The sequence below is a fragment of the Schistocerca gregaria genome, chromosome 1 (genome assembly GCF_023897955.1).
Source record: "Schistocerca gregaria isolate iqSchGreg1 chromosome 1, iqSchGreg1.2, whole genome shotgun sequence".
Lineage (NCBI taxonomy): Eukaryota > Metazoa > Arthropoda > Insecta > Orthoptera > Acrididae > Schistocerca > Schistocerca gregaria.
The window spans coordinates 802,953,193-802,978,041 of record NC_064920.1 but is presented as its reverse complement, the minus strand read 5'-3'; the positions used below and the strand labels follow the sequence as shown (position 1 = coordinate 802,978,041).

At 45.3% G+C, this 24,849-nt stretch overlaps 1 protein-coding gene across 1 annotated transcript in view; it reads left to right on the top strand.

Moving 5' to 3' along the window:
- LOC126270278 (uncharacterized) overlaps window positions 1–24,849 on the top strand; it is a 589,946-nt gene that overhangs the window by 152,006 nt on the left and 413,091 nt on the right. Inside the window, exons 4-5 of the mRNA XM_049974059.1 lie at window positions 561–680; window positions 1,868–1,984. Coding sequence (XP_049830016.1) covers window positions 561–680; window positions 1,868–1,984 — 237 coding nt within the window. The remainder of the gene's footprint in view (window positions 1–560; window positions 681–1,867; window positions 1,985–24,849) is intronic.

Sequence of the window (24,849 nt, the reverse complement as noted above, 5' to 3'; positions counted from 1 at the left end):
ACTGATAGTTCGGTAAGTGAGGGCACTTAGTGGGAGAGTCTGCAAGTATGGGGCATTCACTCTTCACATACAAGGTATAACGGATATAAGTGGAGATATTTTTATATGAGGTACCTTAATATGTGCACACATCAATGTTAGTTGTTTTTCTCCCCGTGGAACAGTCTTCCCAAAAATATGTCACACAATTTAATGCCTGATGCTTCTAGTATGGTCGTAGCAGCACCACAAAGTTGACTACGCCTGACGGCATAGACTACCCGGTTTGCGTCCACGCGTACACTATACAACACGTTCCTTGGAGCCCAGTGGAGAATAAGCGTTAATGGCTTGCTTTTGCCGCATGAACTTGAAAGTAGAACCCACCTAAAAACGTATTACTCATAACGGCTATAACAAGTAGTCCGAAAATGAAGTAAATACTAATGTAACGTTGTTCAGTGCACTGTTCGCGGTCACCAGTAGAAGTATCTATCCTTGCACCCGTTACAACTGTATTCACCGTTTGTAAATGTTCGGTGTGCGTGTGGCCCTCAGTGGTGTGCTTTTGCTGCGTGCAGATGACTGCGGCCTGCTGCCGGACCACCCGACGTGCCAGGTGAAGTGCCAGAACGGCGCCTGCCTCGACTCCCAGTGCCACTGCAACGACGGCTTTGGAGGCTGCGGCTGCGAAGTTCCAGGTAAGCACAAGCACGCTTCTCCTAAAACCTGCTATACGTTTTATTTTCAAACTCATTTCCATCGCGTCCAAAACATACTTTACCGAACTCCAATGAAATATTTACCTTAACTATTTCTCTGTTATTTTAAGTCTTTGCCAACATGTGGTATAGAAGCTGCTCTGGTTTCCTTTTTTGCAGCTAGCTTTATGAATTTTCTCTTAAAGAAGACTGGGAGAACAGTTTTTCCAAACACGTATTTTTTATGTAATAACGCTTCTTTTCCGATTTGCTGCAACAGGAAAAATTTGGCAACTGTATAATAGCATTCCGTCGCCATTTCTTCAAAGGTCCTATACCTCTTAACTGTGTCTGTCATGCAGCATTTAGATATGATAAGTTTCACTTTCCGGTTTGTTATAAATACCTTATTCAGGATTTTTGCAGATAGGACTTACTCAACATAATTGGCAGTTACTAAAATCACCGCATCTCTTCTCCCTGTTTCTTTATACTGCTTGATGTTCACGTATGGTCTGCTCGGAAGCTATTTAATGTATAATTGTTTGCCACTACGTGTCGCCTATTTGCGAAGTAAGTAAAAGTGCCTTTACGTCAAACTCCTCACGTGTATTGGACTTGCAATGAAGTTACATTCAACAATGTAATTTCGAGCAAATTTTCTTTTTTAATTTCCCTCAGTGGAATTAACTCAGTTTTAAGAGATTTCAAATTTATCAAGGCAAAATCTCTAAAGTACATTTTTTCTTGAAGACGGAAACAATATTATTCGCATCAAAAATGGTTTTTTACGTCATCGGAAAGAGTGATTAATCAGTTCTCTCGTGGTATTTCTAATGATTTCCAAGTGCTTACGTTTTCAGACTTCTTCTCCATTTTAGTTTCTCATTTTTATCACTTTGTCTATTTACATTCCGTGTTGAGTGACGAAAGGTTTCATCGTTTCTGCCATGATTCCTTCTTTGTTTCATTTAGTCTCGGTAACGATTGTAAGATTGTACCTAAACATGTTAACTGTTTCTTCAACCTCAAGCGGCCCAGCGCAAATGCTTTCATGAAAATATTGAAGATAATGAAAGTGTAAGTAGGATGAATGTATTCCTTAGATCAATGGTTTCATATTACACCTCAAACTGTAGCCTCGAATGTTCGGTATTTGTAGCACGGCGTGTCTCGTATTGTTTCAGATGAGAACGAGTGCAAGTACCGTCCTTGCGACGTGTTCGCGCACTGTACAAACACTCTAGGCAGCTTCCACTGTTCCTGCTTCCCTGGGTACACCGGCGACGGCTTCTCTTGTCAAGGTGAGTACAACAAGATCTTTGATTTAAAGGCCACTGCGACAGCTATTCTCCTGTCTTCCCCGTATCCTAGGGCAATGGCCGGAGAGAGGAGTAGGAGGGTGGGAGGAAGGGAGAGATTTCTGTTGTCTCACTTGGATGCGGCTGAAACCGCAGTACATTTCTAAATCCTTCACTTGAGATACTACAGACGAATGGCGTTTCGTGCAATTGTTACGTAATTTTCAGTCGCTTACTGCAGCCCAGTCTTCCCTTTTCCCAGCCACTTTAAGAGAGAGACACGTGATGGCGAGACGTCATCCGGGGAGCGCGAGGGGCCTTGGTTCGGCGGTAGTCCTTGGCCCACATCCCGCGGCGGGTCCGCTTTCCTCACATTACCGATTACTGGCCCTGTTCAGCGAAAAGCAATTAACTACCTGTTGCAATAAACGCAGTATCTTCGAAACGTCACGTCTACAACTGCAATTGCAGACGGAGTCACCGCAGTTTTGTCATACAACGTGGAAATTGAGGCGCGTCTTTTGAACAATATCTGTGATGGTCGTTCATATCTTCAGGACAGGAATCACAACAGTCGAAGACTGGTGGGTCAAGTTGTTTGAAATTTGGTTTAAGAGCACGAGTAAAACTTAACATGACCAGAATTGGAAAAATTGTGTCCTAAACTAGATAAATGAAATTAATTAACGAACGCAGTCTGACTGTAACATGACCAACAGAAGTTGACTGAGCAGAACACACGTCAACAACGCAACTATAAAATAGGAGGCATAACATCAGTAAACTGAACACAAGTGAACATGAAAGATCGTCTCTAATATTCCAGCAATGCGGAATGTATTTTAGCAATTGGACTTTTAGTCAGTCGCGGCGCACTGGGGATATCAAACTTGTTTTGTGATTACAACAGTCAAATACGAAACACTGAACATACATACTACTGTAGAATCATGTACGACGTCTCTCAAAGTTGCATCAACACCATGACTTACCTTGTTGTTGTTGTTCTCCGAATGACTACTGCAGCCTACATCCGTATGTAACTGCCTACTGTATTTATCTATTGGCCTCCCTCGAAAATCCCGTCCCGCCTCCCACTCCAACCCCCTCCCCCCCCCCCCCCCCCCCCGCACAATACTAAATTTTAGATTGGTGCTCCCTTGATGTCTCGCAATGTGACCTGTGTCCTATCAACAGATCTCTTCTTTTAGTGAATTTGTGCCACAAACTTCTTTTCTCCCCACTTCTATTGAGCACTTCCTCATTAGTTACACGATCTACCATATAATCTTCAGCATTCTTCTGTGGCACCACATTTCAAATGCTTCTATTCTCTTTTTGTCTAAACTGTTTATCGTCCATACTTCACTTCCGTACATGGCTACAAGCCATACATATACTTTCAGAGAAAGACTTCCTATCACTTAAATCTACATTTGATGTTAACAAATTTCTCCTCTTCAGAAATCAAACTAAGTGCTGGTCCTTTGATAGCGAGGAATCGGAACTCAAAAAAATGTGTGTGAAATCTAATGGGACTTAACTGCTAAGGTAATCAGTCCCTAAGTTTACACACTACTTAACCTAAATTATCCTAGAGACAAACACACACACCCATGCCCGAGGGGGACTCGAACCTCCACCGGGACCAGCCGCACAGTCCACGACTGCAGCGCCTCACACCGCTCGGCTAATCCAGCGCGGCCTTAGCGTCAGAACTGTATGTTTCATTGTCAGGTTTGTAGGCACAGGAACCCTAATGGAAACAACTCGAACATTATTAACAGCTTCGCTTGTAGGTGTTTTCCTGCATACTCTAGATCGATTACTACCGCATTAAATCTGATCCATTACTGCTTCTTTGTAGCCAGGACTATCTCTGCCTTCAATTTTATTTTGTTTTTTTATTTTTTAACTTGAGATAAAGGGTTACGAATTTTTTTCCCAGAATTAGAAGGACACTCAGTACAAGTTCGATGGATAACGTAGTTCCGAGGACGAGAGACTGAGGAAGAGTCATTATGTGCCAGCCAACGAGAAATTGGTTGCCACGTCGGCAACAGATGAGCAATTCATCGTGGCGTAGAAATGAAGTCAGCTGACTGCCGCTGCACTGAGTTGGTGATTGAGGAGACTTTCTGGACACTGAAAGAGCTGCGGCGAGGCAGTTAATGGGCTGCACAGCACGGCAAGGATGGATGCCGGTTCCTGTTATTGCCGCCGGCAGTTATTTGTGAAGAAAGTCGTTACGGCGCGATGTAACGAGGCAGTACTTCGATGCTTGCTGCTGAGTTTGAGGTATGAGACGTGTGTTAACGTTCAGTGCAGAATCAACGGTCATCACGCAAAGTATGACCTTCTGCACGTCGGAAACCACGCACTGTAACTCAGGAAGAAAGGAAAGCTGATTCGTTGATGAACTAACACGACTGTGCGCTTGCACCATCTGAGTAACGGCCCTATTCCGTCTGCATTTTGGGGTCATTTAATGAAACATGGTCTGGTTTGTGAGACCTGGAATAGTAACTCATAAGATGTGTTGCAGGGCTCAAGTGATTGAAACTGATATAGATGCTATACATTGCCCGAAGAATCGTATTTCACTCGATTATCAAATAAATTACCTGCTCAAAGGACATGTATGAAGATTTTGCCTAATGATGATAAATAACTGTAAGCACATACGACACTAGGAGAAAGAGCCCTGTCTTATATACAATTGTACCTCTGCGGCGCAAACTTCATTCCATTTCCTCATTTGGATACCAATACACATGAGCCAACAACGGGTCTGCCTCATGCCACTTGCGTGACGCATGGTAATTTCCAAGAAAATGTGGAATGTTGAGAGACAAACACACCTTTCTGGCTGCCTTCCACTTTTAAAGAAATGCTGGTGACACAATGCAACTTGTTTCAGCTTTCTTTCCTTGTTCAGCAGGACATCAAATTATCACTTTTCCGATTTTGGATACAGTTTCTCATGACTTTGCTGGATCACTGAATGTCCTTCTCGAAATAACCTTCGCGTTTTAGCTTGTAACATTCCGCTTCGCCTCTCCTTAACAGCGTGGCGTAGCGTACGTTCGTGCCGCTAAACACGTCTTTGCGACACACAGTCGCGCTTTGCAACGTGATTTCACCACTGCCGGTGAAAGAACTGGCAATAGGCGTTTTCGTATGAACTCTGTGCACTGTTGTATTCGACAAGCAATTTTGATAAATGCTGACATAGGAGACAAGGTTCAAGAGTCACATCTTGTGCACAGTAGGCTATAGCCCAGAAGTAATTCGATTGCGCTCTGACAAGTTCTAGGTCTGGTCATCATCCTAGAAACAAACAGCGCTAACTACCTCCGTGTTTTACATGAAACTTTGGGCGAAATTTTGATGACAATAACTTGCTGACACGATATCTGGCAGCTGGTCCGAAATGTCATAGAACGATGTATACAACAGGGAAGTTTTAAATTTCACAATCTCCGTTTAGTCTCTTACTGGCTTTTTGAAACATTATCTGTAAAGTCAGCAAAGAAAGGAAATAGAATTCATAGGTAAGAATATTATAAAATAAAATGGTAAAGTCCGCCTACGAAAAGCGAAACTGCTGATTACATTCCCCGTCCAGGTCACGGTGAAATGACCGCCAAAAATGCGGACCCGGCAGTATGAAAGGAGGGAGAGAGTACTGTGTTGTCAACAGAGAAACAGAAACAGCAGAATAGGTCGGTCAGAACACCTCAGCGATTTCGAAAGTGGTCTAGTCATTGTATGTCACCAAAGTAACCAGTTCGTCATCGACATTTCAAACTTTCTAAAGCTGCTCAATTCGATTTTTGGTGGTGTGATCGTGAAGTGGAAGCAACAGCTACGGTTAACTAAACCCACAACCGTCGAGTATCGCGGAGGGTGGTTGTAGAAAACCACACGAAATCGGCGGAAGGAATCAATGTGAGTTCGAAACAGCTAGGGAGTTCAAAAGAATAGGGTACGATGGTGGAGCAATTCATCGTAAGTCAGACATTTCTGTAGTCAGTGCTAACAGACGCCTGAAGCGTTGCAAAGGGCGACAGCAGTGGACAGTGGGTGACTGATTTAGAGTGATGAATCACGGTACATCCTGTGGGAATCAAAGGGAAGGCTTTCGGTTTGATGATTACCTGGAGAGCGTTAACTCCCATCCAAAGAGTGATTTATGGAGAAGGTGGTGTTACAGTGTGGTAGTCTTTGCCCGCCCGGTTAGCCGTGCGCTTTAACGCACTGCTTTCCGGATTGGGAAGGCGTGCCGATCTCCGGCACGAATCCGCCCGGCGGACTAGCATCGAGGTCCGGTGTGCCGGCCATTTGTGGATGGTTTTTAGGCTGTTTTCCATCTGCCTCGGCGAATGTCGGCGATTGCTGCGCAAACACTTTCTCCACGTACGCGTACACCAAAATTACTCTACCACGCAAAAATTGGTGTTACTCTCGTCTGGTGTGAGACGTTCCCGGTGTGGGGGAGTCCACTGGGGGCTGAACCGCACAATAACCCTGGTTCGGTGTGGGGTGGCAGTGGGGTGCGTGGACTGCTGTAGCCTTTAGTGGGGTTCACTGAGGGCTACGGCGGGGACGAAGCCCTCCGTCGTTTCTAAGTCCCCAGTTCTATACGATAGAATACTATACAATGGGGGGGTCTTAGCACTTCAGAAAATGGTAACTGGCGAAGGATATGATCAGATGTTACAGCACTGTGTACTTCATACAGTAGAGGATCAGTTCGGAGGCGGTGACTGTATCAGCACGACAGCGCGCCCTGTCATAAAGCAGCATCTGTGGTGTAACTGTTTGTAGAGAATAACGTTCTTGACATAGACTGCCCTGTCCAGAGCCCGACCTGAACCACTGGAACGACTTTGGGATGAGTTCAGACGTCGACTTCGCTCCAGATGCCAACGTCCAGCATGACTACCTTCTTTGGTTTCGGCTCTTGACGAAGAATGGGTTACCATTCCTCCAGAGACATTCAGACACCTCACTGAAAGAGACCCCAGCAGAGTTCAGGGCGTCACAAAGTCGAAGGGTGGATACATCCCATGTTAATATCGACCAATAGGTGTCCGGATAGTTTTAACAAGATAGTATGTAACAATAATAAGCATTCACAGATTCATCCGTCTAAGGGAAACTGGGAAGTTTCATAAATATTCGTATTTTAAGAAAGATTAATATCAGTATTTTTTAAATAAATTCTTTCGGGTAGCACTGCCTCTCACATGACACAAGCACCGAAATATGAGTCAACGATTGCATGTAGCTTTGACGTGGCAGCGCGCGACAAGTGACAGGCGCCTGCTCGTCGGGGAGGAGCCGCCAGCGCATCGGGAGCAATTAGCAGGCGGCCAGGCGTGTGCGCAGCCCCGCGCGCGGTCGTGGTCTGCTTGCAGAGTCGCTCGCTTCCGGCATATGCGCGCCGCCTCCACGCACAGTGCGAACGCCGACACGCCACGACGCCGTTCCTGCTGTCTCGAGCGGAAGTCACAGGCGCCGAAACAGCCGTTATAGCTCTGCTAGAGACAGCCGCGTGCAGAGAACAAAAGTTCCGAGCACAATAACAGAATCACTTTGTGACTCATCCTCAGGAACGGTTACGAAGTAAATCTTTCACTCTGCAGCCGAATGTGCGCTTTTTCAAAATTCCTTGATAGTTTGAAGCTGTGCTCGGACCGAGACTCTAATGTGGAACTCACGACTCTCTGTACACCTTGAGTTCTGCTAGTACATCTCTCCTACATTCGAATTAACTTTGCAGAAGCTCCCGTGCATACCTTATGCGACTGACACGTTGAACATGACACGAACGCAGTCAGACAGCAGAAACAAAAGAGGTGAGTTTCTTTTAACATTTGGAAGAAACACTGAATCGTCCGTACAGTACTCGTCAGTATTCTGTAGTTACCAGCATCCCCCTTTCAAGCAAGCACTCCGTCATCAGGCCACAAGTGGTCCATCGGGACCATCCGACCGCCGTGTCATCCTCAGATGAGGATGCGGATAGGGGGGCGTGTGGTCAGCACACCGCTCGCCATCCCCCTTTCAATATTTTATACAAACATTTGCTGTTTCTGCTCAGTATCACAGAATTGCTCTGTAGAGTAAATGGTGGCTAGGGCAGTTGGGTAAACCTTTCGCCTGGTGCAAGTCTTTCGAGTTGACGCCACTTCGGCGACTTGCGTCTCGATGAGGTTGAAATGAAAATGATAATGTCTACACAACACCCAATCCATGGGCGGAGAATCGAACCCGGAGCGTTAGGTATGACATTCTGTCGAAATGGTTGAAATGGCTCTGAGCACTATGGGACTTAACATCTAAGGTCATCATTCCCCTAGAACTTAGAACTACTTAAACCTAACTAACCTAAGGACATCACACACATCCATGCCCGAGGCAGGATTCGAACCTGCAAACGTAGCAGCAGCGCGGTTCCGGACTGAAGCGCCTAGAACCGCTCGGCCACACCAGCCGGCCATTCCGTCGAACTGACCACTCAGCTGCCAGGGGCGGGCGCTCTGTAGGGTAAGGATCAACGATCACAACTGCATAGTTACGGAGCAGAAGGGGAAATTCTGGTGACCGGGGGGGGGGGGGGGGGAGGAGGGGGGGGAACAGATCTTATTTTCATTTTACTTAATTTTTTTAAGCTTTTGCTTATAATACAAATATGCGGGTCTGTCAGTTTACGTAAAACTACAAACATTTGTAGTTATTTGCCATAGAGACGCTTCGTGCCTAGCGTAAGACCGTGCCTAGTGAAGTACTGTTATGTACGGACTATAATTCATACTTACGACAGCTTTATATGTATTACAAAATTTCGTATATGCTTCAAGTTGACGTACGCTGGTGTACTACAATACAACCCTACGGACTCTTAGTCAGACTCGTTAAAAAAAAAAACTGTAATCCTTGATTAAATGTTCGTTTTGAAACAGGAAAACTTCCTTGACAATAGTAATCAGTAAAATAATCTTATTAATTGTAGTAAATGTGCCTGTTTTTTTAATTGCGATTATTCTTTTATTGACTTGCCCCTGTCGCTATTCTTTTCTTACGAATTTGATTGAAACCTTGATCGCTTACCTTCTCTCCAATTGTTCTAGACTGTTTGGCTTTTCCAGCAAGGTATATACTACGATGGCTATTTGGGGAAGTATGGTCCGTTCGGTCGCGAGAAGGAAACCGCTGCATAAATAATATGTTTTACCTCCAACAGTTAGTTACACCTTCCCTACATAGTCGCCGCTCCGACTTAGACGTTTGTCGTAGCGTTGTCCCAGATTTCCAGTACCCTCTTCATAGGAGGCAGCCGCCTGTTCCTTCCTCCAATTCTCTGTGCTGGTCTACTGCTCGTTGTTTGTGCTTAAATGTTGCCTTCATGGTCAGCGATTCATGTGAACAGAGATGAAACTCAGGGGAGACAATTACGGGTTGTATTGTGGCTCTTCAAACACTTCCCATTGAAAACGCTGTAGGAGCATCTTCATTGTCCCTGTAGAGAGCGGCCGAGAATTGTCACGAAGAAAACGCATGACAGTTATGCTGTATGGGCTGCGTGAAATAAGACGCAACCTCTCACCAGGCCCTGATACTTGGCGGGAGACGTTATTTTCTACGCATCTTTACGGGCTCACTGTGCGCTCAGAACTGATAACTGTGACGTGACACAGTTGACGGGCATACTGGAGACACTGCGCAGCACACCTGTGCAAAGCTTCTTCGGATTTTCATTGTAGTTTCCATTTCGCGCCCGATCGGACTACTTTCCGAATAGCCCTCGTACTATGGCAATCTGATTTGACGTATTCAGTCCTCTTTTGTGGTATACGGTTTTGAAGCAGGCACATGCTTATGGCTGTCGCGCATTAAATCAACGGAAGTGACTGAGGAAGCAAAATTGAGCATGTGGTGTGTCACTCACATGAAATACCCCTTCTGAAAATGGGCAGACTCGTAATGGCATAGATTACTAAGTGATTCGAACATTTTTAGTGTGAAGCAAATATTGTTTAAAATTTCGCTGGCCGGCAAAGATGCAGTTATACCGCTTAGAAATGGAGTAGGTACAGTTTCATTAGAAACGGAACCATATAATCAGATCCTCTAGCGGAGGAATTAGTTCACATAACTCAGATCTGTGACTCTTTTAGTATGGAGTTAGTGTTCCACACGTACTGGAGCGTAGACAAGAGAAAAGCACAGGTTTGTCTGCGAAATGCTGTCATCGACAGCCAATTTTAGAGAATATTTCCGTGCATCAGCCAGTGATCTCTTCTATTATTGCTCAAAGAACAGTGATCTACGTGCGAACTATTTCTGTCGCCTGAACACTGCGTAGGCATAAATCAAGAACATTGTTCATGGTTATCAAAATGGTTGAAATGGCTCTGAGCACTATGGGACTTAACATCTGAGGTCATCAGTTCCCTAGAACTTAGAACTACTTAAACCTAACTAACCTAAGGACACCACACACACCCATGCCCGAGGCAGTATTAGAACCTGCGACGGTAGCAGTCGCGCGGTTCCGGACTGAAGCGCCTAGAACTGCTCGGAAACCGCGGTCGGCTCACGGTTATCACTCAGAAATTTATCTCGTAGCAGTTCCTCATTACACAAGCAAACAAACGATAAAGTGGCTCAGAATCCAGATGGTCCAGCAGTGTTATATTATTTGAAATGTACATTACCTGAGGTACCAATTAAAGAAGCTTAGTGGTTAAAGCACTGGATTCGCATTCGTGGAAAGTGGTGATTCAAATACCTTCGACCTGTTCTCCGAAATCGCTTATGGGGAACGCTAAGATGGCTCTTGTGATAGGCCGCAAGTACTTACCCCACCCGTCTTTGTCCAATACGGACTTATACGTACTATGGCTTTTCTCGGCTCTTCGTCGACGTGTGGAACACTAACTTCCTACTAATAGAGCCACAGATCCGAGTTGTGAGAAATCCACCCGTATTCGACAGTAATCTTTTTGAGCGTAACACTAAGGCGGCTATCATCGGCAGCCCGTCTCTACGGAAATAAGAATGATCCGCTCTGTAGATGGGCAGAGAGCAAAGGGACAGGCGAGGTTTTTCGCACATTGTGCAAAGGCTTGCGTGCAGTTCTTTGCCGTGGCGCGGCCGCTCTCCGACAGGTGTTCAGTACGGCGGCGCGGCCTTGGGCTCCGCTGGAGGGCCCCGCCCTGTTTACAGTTCCCACCTCGGCGGCCGCTCGCTGTTTGCGAATGTCGTTGCTCTCTGCGGCTTACGGCTCTCTGCTGGCAAACCCCGAGAGGAAGACTTCACGCTTTCCGCACGTTGCTGTTTGTCCAGCAATTCGCAACGGCTTGCCAAACTGCACTGCAGTTGCCCGAAAGTCGCTTCTTCAAAGCTTCGCCTTTGTTCTAAAAGCTGTAGACAGCTACCAGAACAATCTCTGTTTTGCTACACTCTTTAACGAAGAAAAGACAAAGGTCTAATTAACGTACTTCGCCTTGGCAGTGGTACAAGACTGTCTCGTTTTAGACTGGTTTGGAATGGCGGTATTGCTCTAACACAAATCTCAGAACAACAAATGTTGGCTACCTGTGTTTTTCTATCAGACGCTCTTGTTATATTTGCGAAAGCAAATCAAAGAAGGCTGGTAAATTTAGACAGTTAATTACGTGCGCCAAAATTGTTACAGACGTAAAACATTTACTACGTAGTACTTGCGAGTACGACCGCGGTAGTGAATCCATTAAGAAGCCATTTGACTCCTGAAGTGAAACTTTTATTACGTTTTCTACCTTTCAATAGTCTTTCATTTCGAACTCAATGGCTAGTTCATAGAATGAAGGCTTTCACGGCAGATGCCGTGGTCCATACATAAGACACTTCGACTGCGGAAGGCGAAACGTCAGGGGAGAGTATTATGTATGGACCACGGCATCTCAGCCCGGAAGGTTAAGTGATGTCAATGGCTAGCCTTTAGCCACATTTAGATGTCTCTGATTAGAGATGGAAATTATGGTTCTGCATTAACAGAATTTGGCTCGCTACCGAATGTAACCAACGACCTTCTGATACTTGTGTATGGTAACATTAAGGCTTATTCACGTGCCTAATCGAGTCTGACGTCACTTTTTTTTTTAAGCTTGCGTTGCACGGAGTTAAGTGAAAACTTAAAGACAGAAGAATAGTAGAACTGGGGTTCTTGAAAATAGCAACAGTCATGTTCCTCATGAGTTCTGAAGGCACGCCCCTGTTCTTCATTCCTCTGCATCAAAAATTACGTAGACGACATAATTATTCTTCAACGTAGGGGAAAATTAGTCCCTAACAACGGGCCTTCAACACGCAATTTGCAGTGGAACTCGAGGAAGTCGATAAACAGCATTGCTGGGCTTGGACACGACATCGCACAGCTGTAGATACGATCTTCAGAAAGCGCACTAGTCTGTTCAACATGGCTCACCAAGTTCCAAGTAAGAGGAGTTTTGGGATTCGAGAGTTACCACCACTACCTATGGAGTCTCTGAAACCTGCGAGGTGAACTACAGAAGCTATGTTCCACGCACATAGAGGGAACTGAGCCGGGAGGGAGAGTTATTCAGAAAATGACAACAGAAGACATGGGGAGAAGAGATGAAGAGGAAGAAAAGTGTTAAACCGTCCACTTACTGTGCGTGTAGAGTGACAGCGGCAGGATAATGAAGATATTCCATAGGGAAGGCACCATCCGAGTAACCACAGCAGCAAACAGGCCGAGATTATCTACGTTCCACGAGAGAAGCAACAGACATTCATATCGCTCACTAGGTGATTATGAACTGAGCTACGAAAGCACCTTGGTCTCCAACGGCGCCACTGAAGGACCTGTTAAAGTACATTTGGCAAAGAAAGAACGTCATACGCAGCTATGTCAATATAAATAAATTGTGGTGGCAGAAAATTAGTTTGTGTGTGGCAGTCCAGAACTATTTACAGAATCTCGGAATCGAGCAGGGTAGCCAGACCATTAGCTGTGCTAATAAATCGTAATCTTTACCGTTTCAGTCTCTCAGACCATCATCACAGACAGAAAAGGCAGAACATCAAATATGAAAGCAATTTCCTTTTAAGTGTTTCGAAAGTCCACAATGTAACAATTAATCACGTGACCATCTATCATATACCATGACGTTAAACAGCGTCAAATCGACCTTTCAATAATAATCTTACAATAATACAGGATCCGATGTGAATGAACTATCATGAGATTCTTCGTCACAGTTCTTTCTCATTCTGTCGTGTATTAATGTAAGACTAATTTTATGTTGTTTAAGGTCATGGGATACGATGGACAGTCATGTATACTTATTGTAACGTTGTGCACTTTCGAGCCATCTAATTGCTTTTCTATCTAATGTTTTGCCTTTTCTTTCTGTGAAGAAATTCTGAGAGACCGAAAGCGGTAAAGTGTAAAGGTTTGTTTGTACAGCTGAGGGTTAAAAATTAGGTTCTTTAAGCATCTGACGGCTACAGAAAGTCACATCGCTAAAATATTAACGAGAGAAACATTGTTTGGATCGCAAGAAGATCCCCAACAGGAAACGCGATGACTGACGTACTCTATGGGCTTGCTGTTTGACAACGGCTGCCAGCCGAAGGAGTGGCTGCACCCGCGGGTTGCACTTCCGAGTGCTGTGATGAGTATGTGGCTAGAAGGATCAGCTGACGCTGGGGATATTTCTTTGTTTATTTATTATTCTCAGTTGCAACCCGCTTAAATAGGCCGTACAGCCCACACGTCTGTAAAAGTGGCTATTATTCAACTAGTAGTACTGCGTTTTGTCCTGCTGGTTCTCTCATTATTCATTCATGATGAATATTGTTTCCTTGCAGAACTATCACAACTCTAATACTGATGATTGCTTCCGCTACTATGGCCTTCCTGAAACACTCACAGTCAACAATCCATCCGGTGGGATACAATACCATTAACATCTGACAGTTAAAAAATACAAAAACAAGTACACTATGGCCATTAAAATTGCTACACCAAGAAAAAATGCAGATGATAAACGGGTATTCATTGAACAAATATATTATACTTGAACTGACATGTGATTACATTTTCACGCAATTTCGGCGCATAGATCCTGAGAAATCAGTACCCAGGACAACCACCTCTGGCCGTAATAACGGCCTTGATACGCCTGGGCGTGGATCAAACAGAGCTTGGATGACGTGTACAGGTACAGCTGCGCTTGCAGCTTCAACACGATACCACAGTTCATCAAGAGTAGTGACTGGCGTATTGTGACGAGCTAGTTCCTCGGCCACCATTGACCAGACGTTTTCAGTTGGTGAGAGATCTCGAGAATGTGCTGGCCAGGGCAGCAGTCGAACATTTTCTGTATCCAGAAAGGCCCGTACAGGATCTGCAACATGCGGTCGTGCATTATCCTCCTGAAATGTAGGGTTTCGCAGGAATCGAATGAAGGGTAGAGCCACGGATCGTAACACATCTGAAATGTAACGTGCACTGTTCAAAGTGCCGTCAATGCGAACAAGAGGTGACCGAGACGTGTAACCAGGGGCACCCCATACCATCACGCCGAGTGACACGCCACGCTTCCAATGTGCGTTGTCCGTGATGTCGCCAAACACGGATGCGACCATCATGATGCTTTAAACAGAACCTGGATTCATCCGAAAAAATGACGTTTTACCATTCGTGTACTCAGGTTCGTCGCTGAGTACACCATCGCAGGCGCTCTGTCTGTGATGCAGCGTCAAGAGTAACCGCAGCCATGGCTGAACTGATAGTCCATGCTGCTGCAAACGTCGTGTAACTGTTCGTGCAGATGGGTGTTGTCTTGCAAACATCCCCATCTGCTGACTCAGGAATCGAGACGTGAGTGCACGATCCGTTACAGTCATGCGGATAAGATGCCTGTCATCTCGACTGTTGGTGATACGAAGCCGTTGGGATCTAGCACGGCGTTCCGTATTACTCTCCAGAACCCACCGACTGCTAACAGTCATTGGATCTCGACCAACGCGAGCAGCAATGTCGCGATACGATAAAGCGCAATCGTGATAGGCTACACTCCCACCTTTATAAAAGTCGGAAACGTGATGGTACGTACGCATTTGTCCTCCTTACACGAGGCATCACAATAACGTTTCACAAGGCAACGTCGGTCAACTGCTGTTTGTGTGTGAGAAATCGGTTGGAACCTTTCCTCATTTCAGCACGTTGAAGATGTCGCCACCGGCGCCAACCTTGTGTGAATGCTCTGAAAAGGTAATCATTTGCATATCAAAGCGTCTTATTCCTGACGGTTAAATTTCGCGTCTGTAGCACGTCATCTCCGTGGTGTAGCAATTTTAGTGGCCTGTAGTGTCGTTATTCCGGTTAAGGCTACCTGCAACGTCTTCAACGTCTTTCGAAACGCCCGTTTTATTGTAAACTGTGTCAGAGTTTTAGAACCATGACAGATTAACTGAATCTGAAACACTATTGCTTTGTGCAAAAGCCTTGCTGATGACGATTATTTTTCTTTCAAACAATCTTCAGTAGAACATTGTTCTTATAGTAGTTGTATTTATTTCAAAAATGTGTGTGAAATCTTATGAGACTTAACTGCTAAGGTCGCCAGTCCCTAAGCTTACACACTACTTAACCTAAATTATACACACACCTATGCCCGAGGGAGGATTCGAACCTCCGCCGGGATCAGCCGCACAGTCCATGACTGCAGCGCCTTAGACCGCTTGGCAGTTGTATTTTAATCGGCCAGTGGAGTTTTCCGAGGGCTACCCGGGCTTTCATTGACGCCCGACCTCTGTAAGGTCCCGGTGTGCAGATGCCTGTGAGAGCTAGCGATGGCCCACAGAGGCAGCACGAGGAGGCGGTGCGTGTGATTGCGGCGGGCAGTTCCGGCAACGGCAGTGGCGGCGGCGGCGGCGGCGGCCTGTCGCAGCGCCAAGGACGGCCGCCGGAACCCGCAGCCGCGGGCACGCAACCTGTTGCTCGCCTTATTAGAACGCTATTCCCGGCTCCGCCTGCTTCTGCTCCGTGAATCACCGTTTGCCACAGCCAGCACAGCCTCTACCACGCCTGAGAATGCGGTACACACTCAACGTCTTGTTCTGGAACTGGCAGCTGGATGGCAACAAGAAGCGCATGTTGACGTACATCTGCTAGATCTCCAGTAGTAGACAGCGAGCGAGATGGGCCATTGGTTAAGGCAACGGATTCTAACTTGGAAGGAGTAGGTTGATACGATGCAACCGTCGTAAAACGGCGATCATGAAGCCTGCATCTCGTATAAAAATACAGTAAAACCGTATTTCATAGCGAAATATATGGTAAAGTCAAATGAAAACGACAGAGATGGAGAAAAAGTAAGTGAACTGTTTGTTATTTAAAAAATAATCCGCCTGTGAGGCAAGACGGTCACTCCCTCCGTGGAAAAAGTATGCGGCTGTTAACAGAAGCATGATCGTACCCCGGCGTGCACCTCTTCCTACAAAATAAATCGATGGCCACGAATGTCCTTATTCAGGGACCCAAAAATATGGAAATCCCTTGGGGAGAGATCTGAACTGTATGGAAGAAGTGTAAGGGCTTCCCAACGAAACTTCTGCAGCATGGCAACATGTGGGAGGTCATTTCCTGTCCTACAATAGATTGGAGCAACATTCTAGGGCATTTGGACTTGATAGTTCGCTACAATTTTTGCCGTGTTTCACGTACCTCCGTACCTTCGCACGTTACCTTCGCGCGTCATCAAGTCCAAACGCTCAGCAATGTTGACGGCCGGCGTCATTCTGTTGCAGGATAATCCCCCCCACACACACATGTTGCCAAGGTAATTTCTACTACGATGTAGCAGTTATGCTGGCGTGCCCTTACAGATTCTCTTTACAGCCCCTGGCCTCAGACACTGATGCTATGCTTCTATAGAAAGGTCACCTTAACCGCCTCTGCCATCCGGTCACGATTTCCTTCAACCCCAAATTCCCAACTTCCGCTCGCCGCACCGCAACGACACCCCGCCCATAAACGCCCAGTTCGTAGATTTATGATTCCCATAGGAGTTCGAGCGTTGGTTGTGCATCCGCACTGAAACGTTTTCATCGAACAGCCGTCGCGCCCCTAGAATTACAGGTGAGTGATATATGTTATGTCGGACATGTCCCACTGAACGTACATCACTCGTATCTACACCACTTTTCTTCAAGCGCAACAATACAATCTGGAAGCAGGCACTGAATTTTGTAGCGGCAACGGCTGCAGTGTAGCTTTCCAAAGCCAATAGCGGCGTGAGCGCGGCGCGCCTGGCGACGGGTGAAAGTGTGCGCGGGCCGCGAACGCCCGGGGTACCGTGATTCATACCGGCCCGTCGCAGTCACGGCGCAGACTTGGACCCTGCTGGGCCTGCACTACGGCTGGTCCACGGGTCTGCGATTGACTCTCCGCAACACTACCTGACATGACGGATCTGGAAGATTACGCGGAAGCATGTGAGATACTGAATAGTCATTTGCGTTACAGTGAAGCATTGCCAACAGCATCTGCTAGGGTGTTAGTAAGGTAGTCCAATAGGGGGAGTAAATTAGAGGGTAAAAGGATATCAGTGATAAGGTTCGCTAATGGAAGTAAGGAAGAATTGCAAGACCTAGTGAAGTGAACGAAAAGCAAATGGAATGAGCACGTAATATGGACTGAGAGTGAACCATAGAAAGACAGAAACAGGAGAGACTATCAGAAATGAAATCAGTCATCAGCTTAAAAGTAAACGAAGTGAAGGAATCCTACTACGTTGAAAGGAAAATAATATATAACAGATAAATCAAGGATGACGTTACAAGAGGTTAACACAGACAAAAGGAGCATTCCTTGACAAAAAGAAACTAATAATGATACCAAAATATTCTGCATTGTCTGTCTGCGTCATATTCCTCTCCAAAATTTAGGATGCTCGACGTTTCAACCCTGCTCGGATCTTCCCTTGGCGAGGGCGTAACAGCTGAGAGGATTTTATCAAAATTGGCAACGGCTTGCAGACTTTTCTAATGTAGGACATAATATGAGCAACAGATTTCTACCAGTTCTGAGATGTGGTGAACTTAATTGGGCTGACAAGAAATGAAGGAGGTCCTGCGCAGAATCGACACGGTACAGAATATATGGACAATACTGGTTAGAAGAAGGGGCTGGATAACAGTACCCTTGTTGAGATATCAGGGAATAGCTTCCATAATATTAGAGATCGCTGATGACATTGCTATCCTGAGTGAAAGCGAAGAAGAATTAAATGATCTGCTGAACGGAATGAACAGTCTAATGAGTACACAGTATGGTTTGAGAGTAAATCGGAGAAAGACGAAGGTAATGAGAAGTAGTAGAAATGAGAACAGCGAGAAACTTAACATCAGGATTGATGGTCACGAAGTCAATGAAGTTAAGGAATTCTGCTACCTAGGCAGTAAAATAACCAATGATGGACAGAGCAAGGAAGACATCAAAAGCAGACTCGCTATGACAAAAAAGGCATTTCTGGCCAAGAGAAGTCTACTAATCTCAAATACTGGCCTTAATTTGAGGAAGAAATTTCTGAGGATGTATGTCTGGAGTACAGCATTGTATGGTAGTGAAACATGGACTGTGGGAAAACCGGAACAGAAGAGAATCGAAGCATTTGAGATGTGGTGCTATAGGCGAATGTTGAAAATTAGGTGGACTGATAAGGTAAGTAATGAGGAGGTTCTACGCATAATCGGAGAGGAAAGGAAAATGTGGAAAACACTGATAAGGAGAAGCGACAGGATGATAGGACAACTGCTAAGACATGAGGTAATGACTTCCATGGTACTAGAGGGAGCTGTAGAGGGCAAAAACTGTAGAGGAAGACAGAGATTGGAATACGTCAAGCAAATAATTGAGGACGTAGGTTGCAAGTGCTACTCTGAGATGAAGAGGTTGGCACAGGAAAGGAATTCGTGGCGGGCCGCATCAAACCAGTCAGTAGACTGATGACAAAAAAAAAAAAAAAAAAAAAAAAAAAAGAGAGAGAGAGAGAGAGGAGTAGAAGGCAAAAATTGTAGGGAAAGACAGAGATACGAATGTATACAACAGACAAATGTGGACAATGGAGCCGGGCGGAGTGGCCGAGCGGTTTGCGCTACAGTTTGGAGCCGGCGACCGCTACAGTCCCAAGTTCGAATCCTGCATTGGGCATTGATGTGTGTGAGGTCCTTAGGTTAGTTAGGTTTAATTAGTTTTAAGTTCTAGGCGACAGATGGCCTCAGAAGTTAAGTCGCATAGTGCTCAGAGCCATTTGAACCATTTTTGGACAATGGATCAATGGAATTGCTACTCCTAGATGATGAAGTCATCAGTCTACAGTCAAAAGACTAACGATAAAAAATCACTCGCAAGCCTGATTTTCAAACAGTTATGACACATTACCCTTTACCAGCAAATACTCTTGTACACAGTTGTCGGAATGTCTTGTGTTGATTCATGGCTGCTAAATCAGCTCAGTATACCCAGTCACTAATTTGCCCCTTAACTGACAACAACCAGCGAAGCGTGACCGGGCTCAAATTGTTAAAGGTGCTACATTCCAAATGAAATGGCGATCTGTCTGATGCCAAGCGCAACATTTTGTCGCTGTGCCATTTCAGCTAGTGTCCAACATTTTATTGCTGTGTCACTTCAGGTGGAGACTGTGTACTTTAACCGGAACGGAAAGCACATGTGATTTTAGACAGTCATACTCGTAGCTGTGACATTTCCCCTGACGTTAAAGAAGCCGCCGAGGTTCTGAGTCTCTCCAGGCAAGCATCTGTCTCTGCAATAAAACCACGTCGGAGACTTGAGCTGAGCCGGGACTGGCCGTATATCTCTGTTAATTCGCCTCCGCGGAACGCTGTGAACGCTCGGTATATCAAACGGCGCGCGGCTGTAACGGTCCGACAACAGCAACAGCAGGCGGCGAGCCGGATTTCCTTGACCCGCGTCTGCGCCAGCAGGCCACAGCGGTCCCAGCCTCAAACCTGTTACGCAGAGAGTGCCAGTGGCTGCCGCTGCGTTCTTCTCGCTGGACATTCTCTACAGGGCGGCACAATCTCCACACAGTACTAACTGAGTTCTCTTTCACGCGTTTCAAACACGCTCGTACAATGCTCAGCGCCATAATTAGACATACAAGAAATAACTGCTCAACTGAAGAATAAGTTGACAAGTCCCCCTCTTCCAAGTGTCAACTTGAATAAGAACCTTCTAGGTATTACACCGAGTCATTTTGTAGGCTAAAAGCAACGATGAAACAAAATCGCCGTTTCGACCGATTTAGCAGCGTTCCTCTTCAGGAAAACGAAACATTCTCAAAATATGACTTCTCCTTTATTTCTGAAAGATAATTTTGTTTGAGGATTTGTAGTTAATAGAATATACTCTAAGAGAAAAAAAAACGACGCACCACGAAGGAATTATTCGAATTGGACGGAAATCGGTAGATCTAATGTACATGTAACACAAACAAATGTAAGCAATTTCAGAAAAATTGGTAGATTTATGCAAGAGAAAGAGCTTCACCAAATGAGCATGTTAATAAAATTCTGGTCCACTTCTGGCCTTATTTGGCTTGGCATTGATAGAGCTGTTGGATGTCCTACTGAGAAATATCGTGCCAAATTCTGTCCAAAAGGCGAATTATATCGTCAAAATGTCGAGATGGTTGGAGAGCCGGGTCCATTATGCTCCAAACGTTCTCAGTTGGGGGGAGATGAGGTGACCTTGCTGGCCAACGTAGTGCTTGGCAAGCACGAAGACAACCTCCCGCCCTTTGAGGGCGGGAATTATCTTGAGGAGATGTAACTCCGGGATGGCTGGCCATGAAGAGCAACAAAACGGGGCGTAGAAGATCGTCGACGTACCGCTGTGCTGTAAGTATGCCACAGTTGTCAGCCAAAGGGGTCCTGCTATGAAATAAAATGGCACCCCTGCTTGTCGGCTCACACGGCGGCCGACAGCCAGCTTAGTATCCCAGAGCTGTCTCCATACACATCTTCATTTGTAATCGGGGCTCAATTCGAAGCGAGAGTCATCACTGAAGACAGTTCTACTGCATTCAGTGAGATTACAGGCAGAAGACATGTCTGGAGACGCCCAGACAGCGGTGGTATACAAATCTAACTAGTAAGGGTCCAAGAACCTCGGCAACTTTGTGAGAGATGTTAAGAAGTTTAGGTTAACTTGAACTAAGATAGCTGACTAGTGAGGATTTGTGAAACTCAGGAATTTGATAACAACAAATTTACAGCTTTGAATAAACACCAGAGAATTTAGTTTCTAATAATCCACAATAATGAGTAAAATAAAAGGAATTTTAAAGCCGAATTAACCCGTACAGCTTTAAACGACAAAACAGACCCCATTTAAGTTCTCAGACCAGAACTTCTAATACAAGGAGAGGAATGCGTGACAGCTACATCAGTATCCACCGTAGCCTACACTTGCTGATACAAAGGACCAAACGAACTCGCCAAGGCATGCCACCCATAGCGCACAGATGTCGGAAGCAAATGTTCAGAAACGTGCTCACCAAATTCTCTCGCACCTACCCTGGCCGGTGCTGAAAATTTATAGCCTGTTCACCAGTGCTTCCAACCGCTGCTTGCGGCCGATCGTGCTACTTGCCCCACAGCATACTCCATTCAAGTGGCCTTTACCCAGTAGTTCTGCTTCCCTCTGTATTCCGAGCGGTTCTAGGCGCTTCAGTCCGAAACCGCGCTGCTGCTACGGTCGCAGGTTCGAATCCTACCTCGGACATGGATGTGTGTGTTGTCCGTAGGTTAATTAGGTTTAAGTAGTTCTAAACCTAGGGTACTGATGACCTCAGATGCTAATTCCCATAGTGCTCAGAGCCATTTGAACCTCCTGTATTTCCGCACTACCCCGGTGCGCTGCACTCGGCCAGCGTTGCCACTTCCCATCCGCTTCCGTCCGAAGACGAAAGGAACTCCTTGAACCGGAGCGATGAGTGCTTTCAAGTCTCACGGGAGATGATCCAGAACCCGTTGTTGGGCAACTACCATAGATAGCTGTGGAGAAACATTACCGATACGACCCCGCACGACTCACACTTAAGATACAAGACTTATACCTCGTCAAGGAAATGTGTTAACATGCGAGAATAAACAGGACACTTCTGCAGGCCTATGTAATATACATCTCCCGGTTTCCTGTGTAATTCTGTAATCATCAGGAATTGGTCGTTAAGTGGAGAAATGCCACAGTGTGTTCATTACATTGAGCGGAAACATACTAGGTAAAACTAGAAACCACGTATTACTGCGGTCATCTAACAGTACTGATAACGAAATACTGGATAATTAAATGGAGACTTTGTGCTTGCCGCCATTTGTCCTGCATTTCCGAAGTTAAAGACCACGTACTCGCATGGCTTTTGACCCTCCACTTCCTCTTGTTTTCATCGGCAGAGAAGGGAAAGAAAGAGAGAGAGAGAGGGGGGGGAGGAGGGGAGAGAGAGAGAGAGAGAGAGAGAGAGAGAGAGAGAGAGAGAGAGAGAACATTACCCTCATCTCTGTGCCGTTATCTCAGCCATGATTAGTCAAGAAGTACGCGGCTATCATGCGAAACATATTTGGATTGAAAACCAGAAAAATTCTGCCAGATAATATACCTACGTCCTTCAGTCACGACGATAAATTCTAGCATAACAATCATCCACCAATTAACAGAAACTTTATTAACACTAGCATTGCCGCTCTGTGACCGTCCTTATCTCCGATACAAATAGATGCAGGGCAGTAGCGTCAATATCTTTTGCAAGACCACGATCAACAGTTAACTGTTCAAGTTAATATCGAATGGCCCGTAGCTCTTCGAAGAGCAAAAAAACTTAAAACAGATAAATTAAAAAATAAAAGCCACACAGATGTGATTTAAGTTACTGAAATGCCTGAGGACTGTAGCTTTCCTCAAAACTTCGTGTAACTGCACAAAGCGGAGAAAATTATTTTCAAAAGGATCTCATGCAACGACAGAGTTCCTGACGTCCAAATTATGATCGTTGTGGAGACCCATAAAACGTGTGAGGTTCCTTCAATACAGCCAACGACCTTGCCCAGTAGTAACTCCGGTTCCCGTCAGATCACCGAAGTTAAGCGCTGTCGGGCTTGGCTAGCACTTGGATGGGTGACCATCAGGTCTGCCCAGCGTTGTGGCCTTGTGAGGCTATTTGATTGAGAAGTAGCGTTTCCGGTCTCGGAAGCTGACATACGGCCGGAAGAGCGGTGTGCTGACCACATGCCGCTCCATATGCGCACCGCAGCTCGTGGTCGTGCGGTAGCGTTCTCGCTTCCCGCGCCCGGGTTCCCGAGTTCGATTCCCGGCGGGGTCAGTGATTTTCTCTGCCTCGTGATGACTGGGTGTTGTACTTAGGTTAAAGTAGTTCTAAGTTCTAGGGGACTGATGACCATAGCCATTTGAAACCAGTGACGCCTATGGGCTGAGGATGACACGGCGGCCGGTGGGTACCGTTGGGCCTTCATGGCTTGTTCGGGAGGAGTTTTGTTTTAGTTTTAGTTCTTCCAATAATCAATGTGCTGAAACTTCACAACGTCTAAACTCTGAGTGTGGGATTCGATGAAGGCGTTTCGATGTTTCGCTCATTAAGAAGATATGTCCAGATCTTCCAACAATAATGGGCAAGGATATCTTTCCAGCAGAGAAATAAACGCCTGGTATTTCGGGAGAAAAAGAGCTGAATATATTTCTAAATTCATTAATGTCCTTTGTTCAGACCTTTTTTTAACAGTAAAAAACGATTCATTCATCAAGAATTTTCGATCTAAATAGGTTAAATTTGTAAGACTGAACGATGATTTGGAAATCCGTTAACCCTGAAACTACGTCAATTGGCATACCAAAACATGTGCCCCGTCATTTCGTGCAAGATGCGAGGAAAACCAGAGTGGAAGCGGCCGAGCGTGTGTCTGTTAACTGTACTGGTTGCCTAGAGACACGTGCAGTGCTAACGAGTACCCAGCACTGCTGAGGAAGTGGATGGAGAGAGCGATTCATCTGCCGATATCGTGCCGGACCGGACCGGACCGGTTACGCCCTCTAAGCGCGGAGTGCGCGCGCAAGCTCGTTTGCTTCTCATGTTCTTCCTCTGTAACGACACGGATTTCTAGAAAGCAGATATCGTCGTTGTAGTTTATGCCCTATATTTGGAAAGAGCAAAAAAGATAACCGTAAGTGTTTTCGGCTTCTTACTGAAACAGTACTGCTTTGACTATGGCATCATAATACATGTGTATAAAATAAGCTTCTGTAACTAATTACCAATCTTCCAACGATCTTTTATCTTATGTCGTAGCATATGCCTCGACCTCTTAGGTGCAAACGCCTGGTAGGTATGTTATCTCAAGTTTATCACGTTTGTGAAACCATGCCAATGGCGTTATATTTACCACCAATTTGTTAGTACTGTTCACCGCCACTGAAAGCATTTTGAACCTATTTTCCTTACCGCCACAAGCTGAAGGTTAACGTAATGAATGCTTGCAATGATGCGTATTCATTTGGAGTTCCTTAATGTAAGATTTTTATCCTGTTATATATTACCAGCTGAATTTCAAAATAAATAAATTTGATGCCTTCATCGTTCACATTAGCACATGATTAACCGTATCTTTAAATTCCGTGTTTTATACAGAAAAGTCATAAAAATTTCAGATATTTTCCTTTTCAAATTGTCATGGTACGATAAACTGTTCTTTCAAATGTATGAACTGTTCTTTTGGATATATGAAATATTTAGTATTAGATTTCA